The 17914-nt window shown below is 40.9% G+C and overlaps 1 protein-coding gene across 3 annotated transcripts in view; it reads right to left on the bottom strand.

The window, feature by feature from the left end:
• NELL1 (neural EGFL like 1) overlaps positions 1-17914 on the bottom strand; it is a 289435-nt gene that overhangs the window by 216538 nt on the left and 54983 nt on the right. For all 3 annotated transcript variants that reach the window (XM_062607252.1, XM_062607250.1, XM_062607249.1), the window contains exons 5-9: positions 13221-13317; positions 6631-6703; positions 6303-6385; positions 1933-2067; positions 1012-1114 (exon numbers count right to left, since the gene is read on the bottom strand). In XM_062607252.1, the coding sequence (XP_062463236.1) occupies positions 1012-1114; positions 1933-2067; positions 6303-6385; positions 6631-6703; positions 13221-13317 (491 nt within the window). The remainder of the gene's footprint in view (positions 1-1011; positions 1115-1932; positions 2068-6302; positions 6386-6630; positions 6704-13220; positions 13318-17914) is intronic.

Genomic DNA, 17914 nt, shown 5'->3' on the forward strand with positions numbered 1-17914 from the left:
TCACCATCCCAGCACTCTGCTCATAAACACATTTAGTAACCAAAGCACTCATGCTAACACATAGCTGAGAGTACGGACATTACATGAGTAAACAAGGGCAAGTGCAAGATCACAGCTAAAGGGCATTTGTGTATGGGACTAATGAATTCAGTGACTGAAAAAGGGTGACAGAATGCTAAAAAAAATGTGTTATTATTTTTCTAATAGATCTTAAAGTAATTCAACATCTCTGTCTTAATGAATTATTAAAAGACTCATGCATGAAGTTTACTACTTTCCAAGAAACTGGGGGGGGGGATGGAGGGCAGGGAATACGTATATATGTGTATATACAAACACATTATTTGTGCTTATGGTAACACTGGCATCAGTATTCAGCTGAAATTTCCATAGATAAATTGTCTTTGCCCCATGTACTACTGTTAAGGCAACAAATAATGAATATTCCTTCCAGAACGTTACTTACAGCTTTCATTTCCAGGAGAACGGACTGAAAGCTGGCAATAACATTGATTTTAAAATCTACTTTTTTTTTTTCTTCTCATGAATTTATTCTGAAGTTCAACACAGCAAACTAACACTCCATGCAATGATACTAACCCAGGGTCTGAAGTTATTATGCTTATTTTAGACAACAACCTTCCAACCCAAAATAAAAGACAGGCACAAAAATAACAGCTCAGTTTACTACTCATCGCTACATCAAGTTCAGACCATAGACTTGATGCTCTGCAACATCAGCAGGAGATACAAGCTGAAGCCAAGTAAAAGGCTTTGCAGCCCCAAGCAAACAGATTAACAACTTTACACTGACAATAGATAAAATGATAATCTCAGAAATTTGCTTCTTCATTTCACAGCAATTATTTATTTCCTCTTAAATCTGGTTTTCCACTGTGACTCGTGGTACACCTGAATTACCAAGACCTGTGAAAGTCATAAAATGTGCCTGCTTTCAGGACAAGTTTCACTGCTTAAATAGAAACTCAAAGGTCTGTGTAATGTACTTACCCTTGCAAACTTTGCAGCACTGGCTTTCCACATGCACTGGGAGAGCATCAGGAGGACAATCCAGAGGGGGACAGGACATCCTGCGGCACTCCACAGCTCCACTCTAAGCAACAACAATTGCAATTAGCAAGCATTTTATACAAAACATAACAGACCAAAAACTATGAAATGAAAACAGCCTTTGTGGAATACAGACTCAGCCTTCAGGAACGAGTGTAAACCTGTCCAGCTACACAGTTGAAACAAAATGCATCTCAAGGTGAACCACCCCATTTTGATACTATTACTGGTTTTACCCCACTTGCCCTGAGCAAAGCACTTTAAGTGGAAAACATAAGCCCATCTTGACAAGAACGTAAGCACCACTCAAGTGCCAATCATCTCAGAGATTTTTAACAACCAGTTTTCTATTTTCCTGAGCAAACAAAGATTCTCTTCAGATATTTATCAAATCATTTTAAGGAGACAAGATTTACATACTAATTCTCTTCTGTTCCTTGGGTTTTCAGTGATCAACACCAAAAACAGAATCTGCAAATTGTTACCATGCAAGGCGCAACTAAGCAGCTATGAATACTGTTAAGATAATGCTTCCTTTCTGAAAAAAATACTGCAGTGAAAACAATTCCAAACCAAACACAGACAAAGCCAGGCTTTCATCCCAAAACCAGAAAGTCCTCACAGATATAACAAGAGCAAATATGAAAGCACTGTCAAGGGAAAGCAGATTTTATTTCTGAAGCTGCCACATGGGCTGTGTCAGGTATTTATTGATTTATGTCACTATTTCCCTCCCTATTGTTCACACTGCCTCTGGATGCATACTAAAACCAGAATAATTCTCAGTTGCTATTATGTATTCAAAGACCATTTCCATGTTTTAATTAGGTCCTACTCCTCCAATTCATTAGGAATTCTTACTTTGCATGTGCAATTCCTGCAGTGATCATCTTCAACCCATGAGTCTTTGTCTCTATAGATCAATCCATTTACTTGACAAGTCTTCTCACAATGACAGTCTTCCAACTGACTCAGTCTTGTTTCTGCATAGTTTAACTATAAATGAAAGAAATTTGATGAGACTTCTGCAATCCAGGCACACAATTTAGAAAAGCAAATATGAAAAAGCATTTTACTTATTTTTAGCCAAACCACGTCTGAATGCAATCTTTTCTAAACACTGAACCAGGATGCCATCAGGTATCAACTAACCCCACTCCTTGGATTTGGATGGAGTTATCCATGCTGACAACCGTTTATGACTCGTGCAGCTGTCTTTTCTGCTGTAACAAACCACACTGCAATGCCCTCAGGAATGCCCAAGCACCACCAAAAGTACACAAACTACAATCGTAGGTTGGTTTTGTGTTTTTTTTTTTTAAATCTGAACTGCTCATCAACCTGATCACTCATCAGAAAGCACAAAGACTGTCCTAATCACCCCAACCTCATCACTGTTAAGCAGCAGCCAGACTAGTTACTTTCTGACTTTTAGAAAGGTCTTAACCTTGTAATAGCCAGAGAGTTTTCAAGGGGAAAGCAAGTGTAGTACAAAATATTCCCAGACTGTGATGAATGAAGAAGCCATGCTCCTGGAGTAAACCCTGGGCTGGTGGGTAGCTCTTACCATGCCTTGCTGTTCCCATCACCACCTCAATGCCAACGTAAAATGTGTATGAATGTGTATGAAGAAGCTTAAGTTGATGCATTTCATGGCAGCATTCCAATACCTGAAGGGACCAGCAAGAAATCCGGAGAGGGACGTTTTACAAAGGCATATAAAGGATAAAGGGTAATAGCTTTAAACTGAAGAGGGGAGAGATAGATTAGATATTGGGAAGAAGTTCTTCCCTGTGAGGGTGCTGAGGCTGCCCCATCCCTGGCAGTGATCAAGGCCAGGTTGGATGGGGCTTGGAGCAACCTGGTCTAGTTGAAGGTGTCCCTATCCCTGCCTGTGGCACAGGGTTGGAACTGGATGAGCTTTAAGGTCCTTCCCAACCCAAACCAGTCTGGGATTGATGAACTTTTACAAGTGTTAACAACTTCACACTAGCAATTTCTTTGTTTACTGATGAGATACTATGCAATACTGAGAAGGGACAATGCTCATTCCTGTTGGAGCATAAAAGAACAAGGCTTTCTGAACCACCCTCTCCTAAACCCTATCACAGACCTCCCCTTCATAAAGGTACCACCTCACCATCCTCCAAAGAGGAACACCCCTATCTGTGCACACCTTGTTCCCAGTGCCATCATCTCACATCCCTCAAAGAAAGGGATAAGAAAACACAGAATAACTGCAAAATTACTTTCCTACTTACTAATGCTAATAAATATATGAATACAGACTTAATACTTAAGTAATTATGTGCCTTCTCCATGCCCCAGAACTGCCACTGCTCTAAAAATTATCCTGGTGCCAGCTGGACAAGAGTTTCTCAAGGTCTTGATTTTTTACCTTCACATTTTTCTTATGTGTGTAAGTCATTAAATAGCAAGGCTACCTAAGTCTGGCAGAAGACAAGATGAATGCATACACTATCCCGCTATAAGTATGATGCTATTATCCTACATTATAGGTTGATACATTTAAATAGTAGCAAATTTTATTAAACAAGGCACGTACCGTGCTATTTTTTACATAATGCCATATACCTGAATTTCATTAATTTCCATCCTCTAAAAACCCATCCACTTTAAATGTAAGTATTCTAACAAGTCCTTTTTCATTCCTGCCAGTCAAACACCAACTTATTTAGGGGAAACAAAAAGAAAATATATTTATCAGCAGTCCTTATGAGAGAAAGCCCTGAACAAAAGCTCTTTATTTCTTAAGTTATTACTCTGGGATAACAGGGGATTGATCCTCAGCAAACCCAGACTCAGCACCATCCGGTTACTTCAAAACTGCTTTTTGCATTTTAGAGGCAAAACTATCCTCTTACTGAGCTCCTTGTTTCCAGTAGAAACCCTTTTCAGGTCACTGCATTTGCAGAATATAAAAAATATTCAGTTTTGGTAGAGATGTTTGATTTGACTTACACTATTTATGCATCTTGTACTTTATTTTCTTAAATGAACATTCCAGTATAAGTGTACAAATTTTAGAAAGGACTCTAGAATTTCAGATTTGAAAGTGACACTTGTCCTGGAAATTATTCCCTAGAAAGAGAAGAAAACCCTAACAAAATAAATATTTTCAATTTTTTAACTTTTTCTGTCATTTACATTATCTTGATAAGTTTTACATACTTGAAAACCATTTACCTCCTCATCTAAGAAATATCTTTAAACATAGCATATCCATCAAACAGATCACCAGAAGGCATGCACCAAGAAACCCTCTGACATGCAGAGGTTAATGAATGTGTCACAGCCCACAGAACCTGTTCAGAAACAACATTTAACTGTTACCTGCTCTACTCGAGTGAAAAGAAATATTCCTTTGCTTCTAGGTTAACCTTCATTCATTAACCTTCAGAGGTTAATGAATGTGTCACAGCCCACAGAACCTGTTCAGAAACAACATTTAACTGTTACCTGCTCTACTCGAGTGACCAGAAATATTCCTTTGCTTCTAGACTTCAAGCGTTAATTGAAAGGCTTCTACTGAGCTCAATAGAACAATGAATTCTTTCAAACTAGCTGAAATATCCTTCCAAATGTTGCCAAGTACTCCTTGCTTTCCTATATATCGCTCCCATATGATACACCTATATCTATATTAGTACCATTTGGGGTTAGAACTGACAAAGCAGACACAAACCTTCACACTTCCTTCACCTCTCCATTTTTCATTTGCATTTGTCTAACAAATAAACTCCATTTCCTGCTACATGCACTTTTCCTGGACAACACTAATTCTGAAACAACCACAATGAAAGAGTAGTGGACTGCTGTAAGTGGAAAGGAACTCACAATGAAGGATTGTCCCAACACCATTTTATGGAAGCACAGTCTTTGTAGTACACATATTGTGTTATTTGCTTCCCCCTGTAAAGTACTAGCAAGCAAAAATATAATCAGCAGCAGGGAAATAAAGTTACTCAGTACAGTGCATAATTGGAACTTGCTCATACCACCAACAGGGCTCAAAATAATTGCCTCTCTTTCACAGTACCAGCAGCAAACTTAACTAAAAGCTTCACATCTCGCATTCAGAGTCAGCCTGTCCGGAGCCTATCAGGGAGTAAGTGTGTTGTCAGGATAATGTGCAGACTCTCTACAAACAAAGTCTTCTCTTTCTTATTAGGAAGGAAGAGAACACTTAAAGGCAGCACAGTAAAGCATAATGCTTTTACTCTAGTAGCACTGTTATGCAATCCTGGTTTTGAAATCCCTGTTTGGTACCTACACTGGGATCTACAGGCTTTTTGTAGTTGCACTTAAATCCATAAGTAATTATTGCATAAGTGCTGTTTCAGGTGAGACAATTTATTGTCCTTTACCAGATGGCTCACCAACATTAACCTGAAGAATTGTTCACAGACTGCCCTTTAACACACATCAGGGGTTCAGTCACCTCTAAAACACAAGCTTCCTACCCCAAAACTTCACCACAGCCTTAACTGAAGGACCCTGGCTAGCACAGAGGTTGACTGTGTGTTGCAGGAGCGGAGCCTAAGGAAAATCTCCAAAATCAAAAAAAGAAACCAAACACACCAAACACTACAGCTTCCCATTCAGCCTATTCACAATCCAAAAATAAAATAAACAAATTAATTACAAATAATACAAACTACCAGCAAGCACAAACCACCACCTGGAGCTGGGTTAACTTGAACACTGGTAAAAAACATTGACCAAAGGTGATGCCAAGGTCACAGAGCCAATAGCTTCACAGGCGTTTCCGTTTTGGGCTCCCACTGCAATTCCAAGGAAGGAGACTACGCCAGTCCTGAAGACTTCATAGGGCTTCCCACGAGCAAATACACGCCCTCTGACAGCATCACACGGTGAGGGAATTGTGTAGGGATTTCACTCCTTTGCTTCTACATTTATCCCTCAGCGTGAAAAGGAAAATCATGCTAAGGCTTCTTACAAACGAATCAGACTCTGGGCATTTTGTCACTATCATACAAATAAGACAGACAATAGAAGACGTATAAGGCTTAAGTGACATCCCTGAAGCTATATCCATAAGTCCATTGCAGATATGGCTACTGGCAGAGGGAGGGAGAAGAAAGGCTCTACCATGAAAATGCATAATAGCTGCAAAAAGAATAAATCCTTTCATGTTGGTCTTGGCACAGAATGAAATGGGCAATCAACAAAGAAGCTCAGGTACCTACCTTTGCTGTCATTTTTGCCAGGAGTTCTTGCAAATCCATGATTCCTTGCACCAGACTTAAGAAATCGCTGCAGGTTGGGCATGCTCAATAAAATAAGAGTAAAAGGAAATGGAAAAGGAGAGAAGGAAAAACACAATAACCCATAAATAAACAACAGTAAATCGAACTTATCTGAACATAAAATGCAATCTGTTTACACAGAATATTTGCCTTCTGGAAGCCAGCACATGCAAAAATGACAAGCCTGAAACTGAAACTATTATTTTTTTAAAACAAAGAAGGAATTTGTATGAAAAATCTGAAATAGAATAAAGAAATTGTTACTTACTGCGATTCAGATTGGGACACTGCATTATATAGCCATTAGGTATAAAGACGACTTTCACATCTTGAATAACACCCTTTGTAAAAGAAGAGAAAACTGGTAATACAGATTACAAGTATTCACCACCTAGATCTGTACAAGCTGTTGCACAAGTCATTTCTTAAATGGAAACAAAAAACCTGATCAATTCATTCTTCTCATGAGGAAAATAACTGAAGATGGACAAAATATAACAACTCCTCCCATTTTCCTGTGTGCTTGGATATTAATTTTCATAAAACACAGAAGTAATACTGCTTTGTCTTTTGCAATCAACAAACATAAGCTGCTTAAATATCTTAAAATGGGGTGAGACTGATAAGCAAGCAGGGAAATAATATGCATTATTTGAGCCTATGACACACTTCTCAAAAAGACAGAGGAAAACACGGCAATACTCCTCAGCCATTTAGGGAAACACAAGACTGTGAAAATAAATATTGTGAAAAGATAAGGATGCAGTGCAAGGGGTAAGTAAGAGTCTACACTTCAGATGTTTTGTTTAGTTTAGCCTATTAGCTTTGTAGCTCAACAGGCAGCTCATGTAACCATGCCATCAGTTAGAATTAAATCCTTTCTCTAACCCAAGCAGATGGAAAGATGCCCTGAGCAGGGCTAGCAGAAATCAGGCCTCCAAGGTCAAAGCCAGCTACTGCAGGCTGTATGAGGCCTGAAACTGAACCAGGCAGGAGAGGAGGGAGGAACCAAGAAAATCAACAAGGTTGGAAAAGTCCAACCATTCCCCTAGCACTGCCAAGGCCACCAGTAAACCACATCACTGAGGGCCTCATCTACATGATTTGTGAACACTTCCAGGGACGATGACTCCACCATTGCCGTGGGCAGCCTGTTCCAATGCCTGACCACCCTCTCTGTGAAAGAATTTTTCCTAATATCCAGTTTAAACCTCCCCTGGCGTCGCTTGAGGCTATTTCCTCGTCCTACTTGTTACTTGGGAAAAGTGACCAACCCCCACCTCACTACAATCTCCTTCCAGGTAGTTGCACGAGCAGTAGGTTACCCCTGAGCCTTCTCTTCTGCAGACTAAACCCCCCCAGGTCTCTCAGCCATCCCTCATCACACTTGTGCTCCAGGCCCTTCACCAGCTCCATTGCCCTTTTCTGGACCTGCTCCAGCACCTCAATGTCTCTCTTGTAGTATGGGCCCCAGCACTGAACTCGGGATTCAAGGTGCAGCCTCATCACTGCCCAGTACAGGGGGACAATCACTGCCCTGATCCCGCTGGCCACACTATTGCTGCTACAGGCCAGGATGCTGTTCATTTCTTGGCTGCCTGCGCACAAGGTGAATCATGTCCAGCTCCACCAATCAGCACCACCAGGTCCTTTTCATTGAGCAGCTTTCAAGGAAGAACCCGAAAACAATACAGCTGCATCCTCTTTTGTCCCTGACTTGCAAGGATATTCCTGACGAAAGTAGCAGACACCAAGGGTTGCCCAGTGTCCCTACATATCTGGGTCCTGAAGAACCCTTGTCCTTCAAAATAGCCTTGAAAACGCTGAGGCTTGTGTTTGCTCTGTTAAGTTCAGTACAAAGTTCTTGCTCCATCTCTGACTGTGCAACAGACTTAATCCACGTCATCCAGTCGCTTTAATAATGTCATGGTCACTAAGGGAGAGGAGCAAGGGAAAACAAGGGGCTTCCAGTGCTGCTACTTGCACTCGCCCGGACTATTAAATCAGATGCTGTGACACAGCTCTATCTCTTCCCAGACACAGAAGAATTTCATTAATTTGAAAGGAAATTTATCATCATGGCAGTTATTAAATTAGTGCTTTGTAAGAGTATCTTCTAGTTTTCAGTTAAATTGCAATAGAGTGAATTTTGCACACTGAGGACATAGTCATTTGCGCAAATCTCCATCCATAAATAAAATACAGGCTCATACAGCCCTTGAAGCCTGGCAAGTACAGTAACATTCAACACTGGCATGCTCACTTCCTGAAGGAGCAGAAGGTAATCAGTAAGCACTCTTTCCTGCTTACCGTTTCATGATAAAGTACTACCTGAAAATATTAACAGACATAATCAGATCACATTGTCTTTCTTGCAGAAGTATATACATTTATTAACCTTTTCATCTACAAGAATAATGAAACCATCATAATAATGAGAAGTAATACTGTCAGTGGCAATAGGACATCCTGAAAGCCATTTCTCATCCTTTCTGCCAGCAGCCATCACCTAGAAATTCGAAGGCGAGACATACAAATATAGTTCCATGGTGAAGCCTCTCGAGTGAAAAGCTCAACCAAGAGTAAATGAGGTGACAAAGTTCACCAGACCACATCACTCAGCTACAAGACATCATCCAGAAATAAATGCTTTCCTCAGCCTGATTTTTAACAGTGCCTGTTGAACCTCAAATATGTTTGTTGCCTTTGAGCCTCACCACTCAAATGTCTTTTAGACAGATTTGCATTTAAATACCACCTGAAAAGGAAACACAACTATTTTTTGTGCCTTAATTTCTGTCTACATGAAAGCATGTTACCATGGAAAAATATATGAACTTCAATTCACAATACAGATGCCTTCTAAGTCTATAAAACCTCTGAAACAGAATTAATACAATCAAATATAGAAGTGAACCTTCAAAGAGCACAAATTCTGCTGATGCATTTTTCTAATAGCAAGACTTCATTATAAGCAAACACTTATTACAGTCATAATTATCGTAACACATATGAACAAACTTAACTGTTCTTCCTTCAGCATTACGTCTGGGCTGCTGAGAGCTGTCTACGATCACAGCCAGGAAAATTAGGCATACGAATTTCCCCAGGGGAAGCCCAGGGCCCTGGTTCACTTTGGCACAGGGTGGAGTTCTTCAGTCCACATTCTATGAAGGATTCAAATCCATCAGGATTTGGCCTTGACAGGGAGATGTCAGTGGTCAAAATCTTCCCATTTTTTTCCCTTCCTGAGCAGACATCACCTTTATGTTATCATTAAAATATTTGGCCAATTACAACCAAAGCTGCAGCTCAGCATCAGGACTCACTAGCTTGAAGAGCCTTCATCTGTGCAGGTTACCAGCTAAAAGATTAAATTCAGGCCTGCAGCATTAAATATCAAGCCCATCCCATGAGGATGTAATGCAAAATCCCTGTTTATTGCACTTCTCATGTCTCTATTACAGACTCCTCCCACATCCTGTGGAAAGGCTCATATATTTCACGAGCCCTTCACTTCTGCATTTTCATTTCCTCCACTGGCTAAATGCTCTTTAAAATCTACTTCTCCCACAGGCATAATGCTGCCATACCGCTGTGCAAGCTGCATCGGGCAGGGCTGGTGAAAGGCTCTGTGTGGTGGCACCAGCAGATGTGCCCCAAACCCTGTCCCTAGGCAGTGCTACACCATCACCACCACATCAGCACTGTGCCCTCCGCACAGAGCAGCCTCGACAGCCGCCTCTGGCACTGCACATACCTCACCTCAGTCTGTACAACCCTGAGAGCAAAATGACTACAGGGGCCCAAGTACACATATGATGCGGTGCAGTCAGAATACGAACATACTTCTCCAGGACCTACTCTACAATCCCCAGCCACAGCAGCAGGATCAATAGAGCCAGCTCTAGCAGGTATGAAAATAGCTGTCTTTGGGCATGAATCACCTGGTCAGCAAGGCATGAATAAGCTCATTGCTACAGCAGCTCTTAAGGGGGGAAGGCTCTCCCCAGGGATAACATGAATTCTGCAGATAATTCTCATCTGACAGCAGTCGGATCCATCTCAGAGTGAGGGTTCCCTGGATGTTTCCTATCACTCTATTCCTCAGTTGCACATACTTTGGTTTCCTAATCTGATTATAAAACAAATCTTGGATTTAGGCTACACAAAGAAGTTAGTGTGTATTTTTCAAAGGAATTAATTAAGGAGATTCCCTTCAGAGCAAACAGACTGAAGCCTGCTCTGCGTTTGCTCCCACCACAGCTAAAACCATTCCACCTTGTCCAAACTCCTTAGTCATAGCAGGTAAGTTACAACTAGTAAGAGATGCTAGTTGCAAGGGGCAAGACTCCAATCAATTCCCTTGGTTACAGCATGAAGCACTTCATCCCCAGCAAGGCCACAGGCAGAGCTGGGCTACTTGTGGAATAATCACTGCAAGAAAGGATGCGGAACAAAAGCATAAATAAGGAAAATGACAGCAAGTGGCCATAGTGATTTATGAATATCACATCCACTCCTTCCTCTGCTGATATACCAAGGAATTATGATTTAAAACAGGCGTGACACTATGGCCCAAAATGTGCTTTAAATTCATTCATTTATGGAGAGACGCAACAATTAATTAACTAAAGTAAGAAAATCTTTGGAACAGCAAAGATAACCCTCACGAGCAGTATCCAGTGCTTTTTGTTACATACATTATCATGGCTCCAACACACAAGCAAAAATGCTAATTCTTCTTTAACACCCGTATTTCCTTTCAGATCTCTGTTTACATTAAGGAAAACAGCTCTAGTTTTTTATATGCTAAACCACTGAAACAAACTGCCATGAGAAAGAAAGGGGGGTCCTGCTGAGCATGTAAATATATGGCAAGACATATGAACTCCTGACAAACTGGCAAAATCCACAGTTTTTGCATTAAGTAACATGAAAAAAAAAAAAAAGTAAGATTTCTGAAACTCTTAAGCAGGACTAAAAAAATACAACCAATTATATTTCTACCCTGAAAAAGCTGAAGTCAGTAGAATATTCAAGCATGCAGAAAGCAAAGTAAGGCATTTGTTGGCTTTCGTTATGATCAATAAAAATTGTCAGCTCATTAGCATATCATTAGCTACCCCGCTGCTTCCAAAGTGTTAGCACATATAAATATTAATTTACAAACATAGACTATCCCAGAGTTGTAAGGCTCCGACTGCAGAAAGTAAGAATTTAAGATGGGCAAATCCAGTAGAACTTCTTTTTTTTCCCCTGTGGAGCTATAAACAGATGTTTGCCATCTGTGGGATTATGGGGAGCAGCTGAGGTAAAAAAACAACAGCTGTAGAATAAAATAATACTATGGATTTCACATTTCACTCACGGTGACAGCTCAGTTGCCGGAGGATGGAATGGGCTCCAGGTTCAGAGCAACTCTCAGACCCTCAGAAAGGCTAAAGGTTACCTTCAACCTCGGTTTCACCATTAAAACTGTTACTTGCTGTGTTATAAACAACTTCAGCATAAAATAACTCTCCCTACTGTTGAAATCTGGGGACTTCAAGGAGAGCTCTTCAGACAAACAGCAACTTGGAAAATTGCCTCATGAACTGACAGCTCCAAAGGAAAACAGAGTGGGTGGTAAATCACCCTGGCAACAAATCCATGCCAGTACCAAGGCCGGGCAGATCGGCCATCGCTGCACTACAGACTCTCTCACTGAGCAAATGCTGGCACCGTGGCTTGGTACCCAAAATGGGAAGAAACATCAGAAACTTTTCTATAGCTTGGTCACAAATTAAAAGAACTAATTTTCAGGTGAAGGGGGTGTGTTATGTTGGTGGATTTTGTTGGCTCATTGGTTCAGCAATTCAGCCTCCACCAGAAAAGCATGGAGTGACTGAAAGAAAACATGTAAGACAGAGCTTTTCAAGATGGAGTTCATTTCTTTGTCCTTTGCATTTTGGAAATATATTGCCATTACCTGAATCCTCTTTTTCAGCTGAAAAGTTCCTGCCCATACTGGCCTACTCAACAATGATTTGGGGAGCCTTGTAGATGGAAAAAGACAGGCTCTTCAGCTAGAAGGTAGGAGCAGCCCAAGTCCCACTAGCCAGCCAGCCTGCCAGCCAAGGCTGTCTGGAAGCAAGGGAAGTTCCCAAGGACAAAGAAGCTCATGAACAAAACTCAGTAACCCTCTATTCATTGTCCATCAAGAAACACAATGACACACTTTTAGTCCAGAAAAACAAAAAGAAAGACAGGAATGTACTCCAGGAACAAAAAAAAATCTACTGCTTTGCAGCAAGGCGAATGCATGCAATACAATAGCTGGCATCCGCCAAAGCTGGAAGGCTTGCAGGCCAGAAGACCTCTGTTCTAGAAGTCAATGCTGACAGGAGCAAACAAGCAAAGAGTCATCAGAGGCAAAGAGCAGAAGGGTGAGGGTATTCTGCATGAGAAACCAAGAAGAAAATGCCCTCCGAAAGTGATTAAATCCACCACTCTCTCAGCAGCAGAGCACAGCAAAGCTGTTGCTTCCTGAAGGTTTAAAGATGAAAGCCAAGAATAGACTCTGGCTCTGCCTGAGCAGTCTTGTTCCATCCCAAGGAGTGGCAAGACAGAGCACAACAGAGATGTGAAACCTCCAGGACGGAAACCAAACAAAACCCTCAAATACTGGGCATTGCATCAGTGACTATAATACTCTCTCCCTTCTCTTCAAGTGTTGGACCTTTCTCAAATCCCAAGTCCACAGTTTCTACTAAAATTCATACAAAACATATTTCAGGAGCCTAAGACAACTAAACAGAAACATCCTGTTGACTACTTATTAATTCCTTCTTCGTGTGCCATTTTCTATCTGCTTACCTTAAAGAAACCATGCTTCCTGTTTCTCTGTCCAAGCCATATACTGCTTTCTGGTGCCAAATTCATTTCTGGGGGATCAATGATACGTTCATAAATCCTGTAGAGGAAACACATTGCCATTACTCCAATCCTCTTTTTCCTCTGAAGAGTTCCTAGTCACAATCAGTTAACAGTAAAAGATGGAAAGTAGTACCAAAACAGAAAAAATGTTGTGGGTTTGTTTGTTTTTTTTTTTAACACAGTATTTATCACTGACAGTTACAAAGTTATATTGCAACTTAAAAAGCAAAAAGGAAAAAAAAAAACAATAAACCTATCCATTCTGGAAATAAGCTGCAGTCACCTTTCTAAGATCCAACCAGAGAAACAACCCTTTGGGATTTTCAGATTGTTTAGGATTTGGAATAAACTTCACAAGGAACCTTTATTCCACCTCTCCTCCCACGCCCTTTTTCTCTCTACATTTGCACCCAGACCTTTTGTTTTATGCACCTCTCCTGTTTGCTGCTTTCACACAGCCTGGGTGCTCTAGTGTATTGCCACTACAGCACACCCAGCTTGCCATCACCAGCACAGGTCTGCTACAGAATGAGACCTCTGCAGTCAAGAGCCACAGAGATGCTGAGAGGGGCTGGAGCAGCTCTGCTCTGGAGAGAGGCTGAGAGAGCTGGGCTGGTTCAGCCTGAAGAAGTGAAGGCTCTGGGAAGACCTTAGAGTAGCTTCCAGTGCCTAAAGGGCCTACAAGAAACCTGGAGAGGGGCTTTGGACAAGGACTGTAGGGACAGGACAAGGGGGAATGGCTTTAACCTGACAGAGGGGAGATTGAGATGAGCTCTTAGGCAGAAGTTCTTCCCTGTGAGGGTGCTGAGGCGCTGGCACAGGTTGCCCAGAGAAGCTGTGGCTGCCCCATCCCTGGCAGTGTTCAAGGCCAGCTTGGGTGGGGCTCGAGCAACCTGGTCTAGTGAATGTGTCCCTACCCACAACAGGGGGTTCCAAACCATTCTGTGATTCTATATGTTTGGTAATTAGCAATACAGAGGCATTTTCCTGGTTATTCCTCATGGTACTGGCAAAAACAGCAATAAGAAATAACAATGACAAGTAACATGAGGTCCATAAGCAAACCCTGTGTACTGCATAAACTTGCAGATAAATGCAGCAATCTACACACCAAGTTTCTAAAATGAATTAATGAAAAACTGCTGTAACAGCATTTTTAAATTCACAAATACAAGTATCTGGAGTTTTTAAAACGTTTGCTTGGATTTTTTTATTTATTTTTAGGAAAGCTGTAATAAAGTTTCCATAATACCTTTTTCAGGAACTCAGACCACTACAACAGAGGTATAATCATATTTGAATACCAAAACTTCCAGACTAAAGTTACTTCCCATGAATTCTCATTTTGCCACGTAACACCAATGGGAACCATGAATTTACTGCTTCAGAACAAAAGCAGCATGCTTAGTAGGGATTACTGAAATACATTTCCACTGCTATCTAGCTCACAAGGAGTATGCATTGCTGCGCAGTCACACCAGCAGGACAGCCAATGGAAAAGACTGGGAATGTGTCAAGCTCTGCGGCTTAGAGGGGTAAAATTATCTGTACGTTTAAAAGGGGTGAAATTATTTTTCTTCTTTCTTTAAAGCTATGGCTTTAAAACAAACACCGAAAATGAACACCACATTAAAATACAAGTCAACCAACACAACCCATTGCACAGCCATCTTCCCTTTTACACTCCAAGTGTTTCTAGCCCAAGCTCACCAAGTGTAATCACTGAATTCCATGTTCTAAATTGCCAGATATATTGGGTTTGCATGGCAAGGTTTTGGTAAGGGGGAAACTACAGAGGTGGCCTCTGAAAGAAGCTGCCAGAAGCTTCCCCAGTGAGCAATGGAACCAATGCCAGCCAGCTCCAAGAGCGATCTGCAACTGTCCAAAGCCAAACCCATCAGCAACAGTGCGAGGAGGAAAGAGCAGCAGAGACATGTGACGAACTGACTATAACCCTCATTCCCTGTCCCCCAGCACTGCTGGAGGAAAGAAGCAAGGAATTTGGGAGTGAGGTTGAGCCTGGGAGGAAGAGAGGGTCTGGGGAAGGTGTTTGAAGGTTTGGGTTTGTTTCTCATTAGCCTACTCTGATTTGAATGGTAATAAATTAAACTGATTTCCTCAAGTTGAGTCTCTTTCGCTCATGGCAGTAACTGGTGAGTGATCTCTTCCTGTCCTTTTCTTGACCCATGAGCTTTTCATTCCATTTTCTCTCCCCTGTCCAGTTGAGGAGGAGGAGAGACAGTGGTGGTGTCTAGCCAGGGTCAAATACACCACACCATGTTATTCTACAATTCATACATTTGCAAAGGCCTAGAAAAACTTCCCAGTGTTCAAGAACTTCAAGAAAGCTCTATAAAAGTGTTTATGTCAAAGGACAAAGTGTCAGATATTCTAGCCATTTCTGCTTATTCAGAAAAGAAGGAAACCATTTGTCAAAACCAAATGGAAGCAATGTAAAAAGATAGAAGCAAACTTACTATTTCCTTAAAAAAAAAAAAAAAAAAAAACACCACAACAGAAAAGCCAAGAACAAAACAGTTACATGAAAATTCCAGCTTGAGAGAGAGTACAGGAGTCCAAAGGTGTCTTCTAGACTCATGATCTTATTGCTTAAGTTAATTATAATCATCATCAGCCATAGTTCATCACATTTCATCACGATACATTCAAAGCTATGGGAAATTTCTTACTACGTCTAAAATTACCATGCTGAACTGCTTTACCTGTTCACACAACAAAACAAGACCACATTCTTTTAAACCATGCTTTGAGAATTAGAAGAATTTTGCATGCACCATCTCTATTAATGTTGTAAAGCTGAAATAGACCCTCACAGCCATACCTCATGCAGAATTGAAGATCTACTCAAATGCAAAATTGCTGCAAAATGCTGAATGAGGAACAAAGAACTGACATTCTTCATGAGAAAACCACTCATGGAATTGCACTCTCATACTAGGAATTTCTCTGTGGATGTATAGCACATCTTTAGTCATGACTTACCTTAATAATGCTCTCACCAGAAAATTTCTCATCTCGTAAAAAGACTCGTCAATATTCCATGAACTCTATTTCTGCTAACAGATAAAATCCCAATGCTGACCAGCTTCGACAACATGAGTTATTGAGGAATATTTGATTTTTATTCACCTGGCCTCGTTACAGTTTGTAAAGGAACTCTACAATATCTGTCTGCAACTATGTAGTAAAAGACCCAAATCCTAACTGAGATTACTATATGGCAGTTCAACAACAGCAAGGAAGGAAAACACATCAGAGACAGGCCAAAGTGGTTTATCCTGCCCTTTCTGAGGATTTAACAAAGACTTTCAAGCTATATGAAAAAGGCTGTGGCAACTTTCCTCCCAGATTCTCTGCAGAAAGTGCCATTCATAACACACGAGCTCCCCATATTCCTCTACTCTTCTACTCCAATTCATTTTCTGAAGCAGGGATTTATGTTAAATTAAGGGATTAATTAAAGGTTGGTTTGTGCCTTATTCTGTATGTTTCTAAGAGACTTGCTGGTCTTCTTCTCCATAGATCTGCCCATGGAGTAAGAGGCTTAGGATTCAAGAGAAGGCATGAGATGTGTATCAATCCTCACTTGTTTTCCAAGGGAAAAAGATGTTTGAGTTGACACTATTTGGTTAGTGAACAATGACAGCTTACTTTGTTACTTTATACTGTTAAACATCAGCAGAAAAGCCCCAGCAAACATACACAACAGCTTATCTCTATAGTCTTGGGAAATGAAAGGGTCAAAAAGCACATCTGAATTTGTAACAGACAAAAAGGAAAGAAAAATGAATCACAAGGACCATGGTTCACCATGCACCGCTTCTCTAATGACGAAAAAGTAAAACTAAAGAAATAAATACATAAATAAACACAAACCAGATCCTTGCATCTCCTGACATAATGGGAGAGTGACACAAAAAATCCAAGGGACTTTTCCAGCAAAGACTGGAGCTGCCAGACAATGGGAAAACAGCTACACAAAATAAAACTGGAACTACATGGAAGAAGCTTCTGAACTAATCTGAGCAAAGAGACATGACAGCATTACTAACTCTCAATTAGAGACTGAGAGTTAAGCAATTTTTAAATTTAATAAATTTGAAATAGAATTTAATATTTAACAAAGATGAAAACAAGCACTTTCAAGTATCAGCGAGCAGAGCTTCGCCGTGACAGGCATTGCCTGCTGGTGGCCAGCAGAGATGACTGGTGTGCAGCTGGAGTAAAGCAGGAACTGGCCACGGCTCCTGGTCAAAGGTTCATGTCTGAAGTCACAAGAACATCAGAAACCCGGCAGCATTCCTACAGCAGGTTTCTGAGAAGGAGAGACTTCACATATATTGAAGACACCACATTCATACAACATGGTTAAGGTGGCACTTGCTACCTCAGTAGTTGAGAATAGGTTTCACTCAGACATCAGGGTTACCTGCAGATGTGAGCCATATACAAGGCTACCAAGTATTACTGATCACTGAGGTGACTATTCAGGGGTTTCCCTCACCTAGAAAAACCCACAAAGCACAAACATTTTATAATATATCTCAAAGGGTAACGAGAAAAGTTTCTACTTACAGGTGAAACTTTCTTACAACTCTTGCTTGTGAAGCGAG

This window comes from Pezoporus occidentalis, unplaced genomic scaffold (genome assembly GCF_034315485.1).
Source record: "Pezoporus occidentalis ecotype Australia unplaced genomic scaffold, CSIRO_AGI_Poc_V1 ctg121, whole genome shotgun sequence".
NCBI lineage: Eukaryota > Metazoa > Chordata > Aves > Psittaciformes > Psittacidae > Pezoporus > Pezoporus occidentalis.